The sequence below is a fragment of the Sphaeroforma arctica genome (genome assembly GCF_001186125.1).
Source record: "Sphaeroforma arctica JP610 unplaced genomic scaffold supercont1.2621, whole genome shotgun sequence".
In the NCBI taxonomy this organism is placed as follows: Eukaryota; class Ichthyosporea; order Ichthyophonida; genus Sphaeroforma; species Sphaeroforma arctica.
In genome coordinates, this window is record NW_014037937.1 from 2,496 (window position 1) to 5,501 (window position 3,006).

Genomic DNA, 3,006 nt, shown 5'->3' on the forward strand with positions numbered 1-3,006 from the left:
TACTACGACAACGAACGAGTAGTAGTACGTAGTTAGTTAGTTATTATAATATAGTATATATATATATATATATATATATATATATATATATATATACCTCCTCTACTTAATACTGGTGCAATGAATCAACCCCATAGATCACACACCTTTCCATCCACGTCCGTCAACGGAAGATAGTCGAAGCCGTGCTTGTTTAACACCTCGACAGCCTCTCCGCAGGTGGAGGTAAGCGCAGCAGTCACGGGCACGGGCAGATCCAGATCTTTCACCGTCGCACCATTAAACCTGTTACCAAAATGGATCGCCGGTGTAGTAAAACAATTTGAGACACATGAGCATAAACATAAGTTGGAATATTGATTTGTCGTATGCGAGATCGTTGAGCCAAGGAGTACACTGGGTGATATTCTGTCACGTACCAACTCCGCAGAGAATTGATTATTTATGATAAAATACGCATGCAGATTATACAACAACCGTAAACATACCTATCAACCTCAGACTCTTTGGCAGCCCTCTCCATGATTCCATTCTCATACATCCATTCATCGTTCAAAAACTTAGACATGTAGTTGCGCAAACCATCGGGCAGCATCACCACACACTTCTGTCCCGCTTTCAGTTCTTTAGCGGCCTCGATAGCACACGCCATGGCGGCGCCGGATGAACCGCCGCACAACAGACCTAAATGAATATATTGATAAAGATGACATGTTGAACATCTCAACCATGTAGCATCCTGAAATAACAGACCCCAAAGCGTTTATCGTAGAGATACTAGCCGTAAAAATCTCAACAAACCAATAATTTGAGGAAATAAATATCTGAGGGGCACGTGCTATGATAAAACCGTGTGCTTGCGTGATCTTACTTTGGCATTCGAGAATGTATGTATTTGGGGTATATCTATAGGACAGTATAAGCAGAAAACGAAGTTCGTCCCTTGCGATATGCATACCTTCTTCCTTTATCATCCGTCTCGCCATAATAAGACTGGGCTTATCAGTGCACTTGTACCACTTATCGACCAGACTTCGATCCAAGGAGTTGGGGATAAAGTCATATCCAATGCCTTCTACTTGGTACATTGGCCCATCGACATTCAGACTCGCCGGCTGTGCCAGAATAGACCCAACCGGATCAACACCCACGATGATGACATCGGGACACACCTCCTTCAGCCTACGGGCGATACCTGTGTTTATTCCAAGTAAGTTCAGGTCGAAGGAAATATCCAATAAACCCCACTTTAAACGGGATTAAACCCTTTAAGTCATCACAGTGCTCATTCGTCACACTTTGACGGCCACTGGGTGTTATTGAACAATAAAATTTGTCCTTAAGCACGTCCTGCCGACTATATCAACAGGTGCGAGAGTAGCCGCTCCTCCCGCACCCGAATATCCACTTTGAATCCACACGTATTCCTAGCAACATACAAACCAGAAACAGCGCGCTTCCGCTTACACAAACTATTACCGTTATTAAGCTAACTAAACAATACATCTCGCAAGGACACGTATAAATTAATTACCTGTGATTGTACCGCCAGTACCGGCACCGGCTACCAGCATATCTACCTTACCCCCACACGCCTCGAGAATCTCCTCTGCGGTGGTGTCGTAGTGCGCCAGAGGGTTGTACTCATTGTCGTACTGGTTCAGGATATGCGAGTTGGGAATTTCGCGGTTCAAACGCATGGAAACCCCGATGTGAGATTCTGTACAGGGTAAAGTGGACCAAGGTTAAAAGTGAGATTTAGGGTTTTTTTTGGTTTGGGTGGTGTTGTAATATGAAATAATTGCAACATTCGACTATGCACAAACACGTTGAAAAAGTTCACTGGCCGCTCAGCCCTTCCAACTATATCCGTGTGAGAACTTGTTCATAAACCCACAATCGCCGTTCAAAGAGCATAGTTACATATCCTGCGATACCTGGAGAGTCAAAAGAGGCATCGTTGGGAGTTCTGACAATCTCGGCGCCCAGGGCTCTAAGAGTGTCGACCTTCTCGTTACTCATCTTCTCGGGTAGGCAGATTATGCACCTGTATCCCTTCACAGCGGCGCATAGAGCCAGTCCCAAACCTGGAGTTCCAAATCAACAGTCAATATTAAGAAACAAACGACGAATCGAATATGTCTTTGACGCATCGATTTTTCTGCGTTTAGGCGACAAGGGATCTCATGTCAGTGCCTGTTATGCGGTCGAAATCTTTGTTTTGAGATAAATAACAGCACATGTATTGGACTGGTTGCACACAGCAATACAAACACGGACACGACTACACCTATCCGTGAATTGTCCTGGCAGGATCACACCTATTCGTAAATTGTCTTGGCGAGTCTTAAGTGAACCGGTGGGAAAACTCGAATATAGACCAGGAAAAGCCTCAGGGTTGACAGATAGGTCATACACACCTGTGTTACCACTAGTTGGTTCTATGATAGTGTCTCCGGGCTTGATTTTCCCACTCTTCTCCGCCTCATCAAACATTCGCTTGGCAATACGGTCCTTAACGGAACCAGCCGCGTTGAAAAACTCACATTTCGCCAGGAGGTCGCATTCTAATCCTTCAGCTTTATTGATAGTGTTGATCTGTAAATATTGGTCAGTAACGGTACGCATCGATGTTGCTCAGATAAGGTATCACCTACTGACACTTGATGTATAAAACTTCCAGATCACTTTATACACACGCGCGCCCGACCAAGTATAGACATCTCAATATTTGACTATTCTGAAGTAGATCGTACAGCACGTGAGGTGGCAAGTGCAATGATATCACACATAACGATTTTATTATATTTATATATATATAAATATACAAATAGATATATATATATTTTACATATATAAAATTCAATTATATATATATATATACCTAATTTATAAGTATATACAGATATACAATATATATACATATATAATTTATGTATATATTTATAAATATAAAAATTCCTTGCTAGATCGACAGGTAGTTGAATAGATACATGTATATGAACA

At 42.3% G+C, this 3,006-nt stretch overlaps 1 protein-coding gene across 1 annotated transcript in view; it reads right to left on the minus strand.

Moving 5' to 3' along the window:
• SARC_12820 (cystathionine beta-synthase) overlaps nucleotides 1–2,628 on the minus strand; it is a gene marked incomplete at its 5' end in the record, with an annotated part of 3,613 nt that extends 985 nt beyond the window's left edge. Inside the window, 6 exons of the mRNA XM_014293066.1 lie at nucleotides 147–285; nucleotides 489–684; nucleotides 959–1,195; nucleotides 1,535–1,720; nucleotides 1,938–2,087; nucleotides 2,421–2,628. Coding sequence (XP_014148541.1) covers nucleotides 147–285; nucleotides 489–684; nucleotides 959–1,195; nucleotides 1,535–1,720; nucleotides 1,938–2,087; nucleotides 2,421–2,628 — 1,116 coding nt within the window. The remainder of the gene's footprint in view (nucleotides 1–146; nucleotides 286–488; nucleotides 685–958; nucleotides 1,196–1,534; nucleotides 1,721–1,937; nucleotides 2,088–2,420) is intronic.
• Between the last annotated feature and the right edge of the window lie 378 nt (nucleotides 2,629–3,006).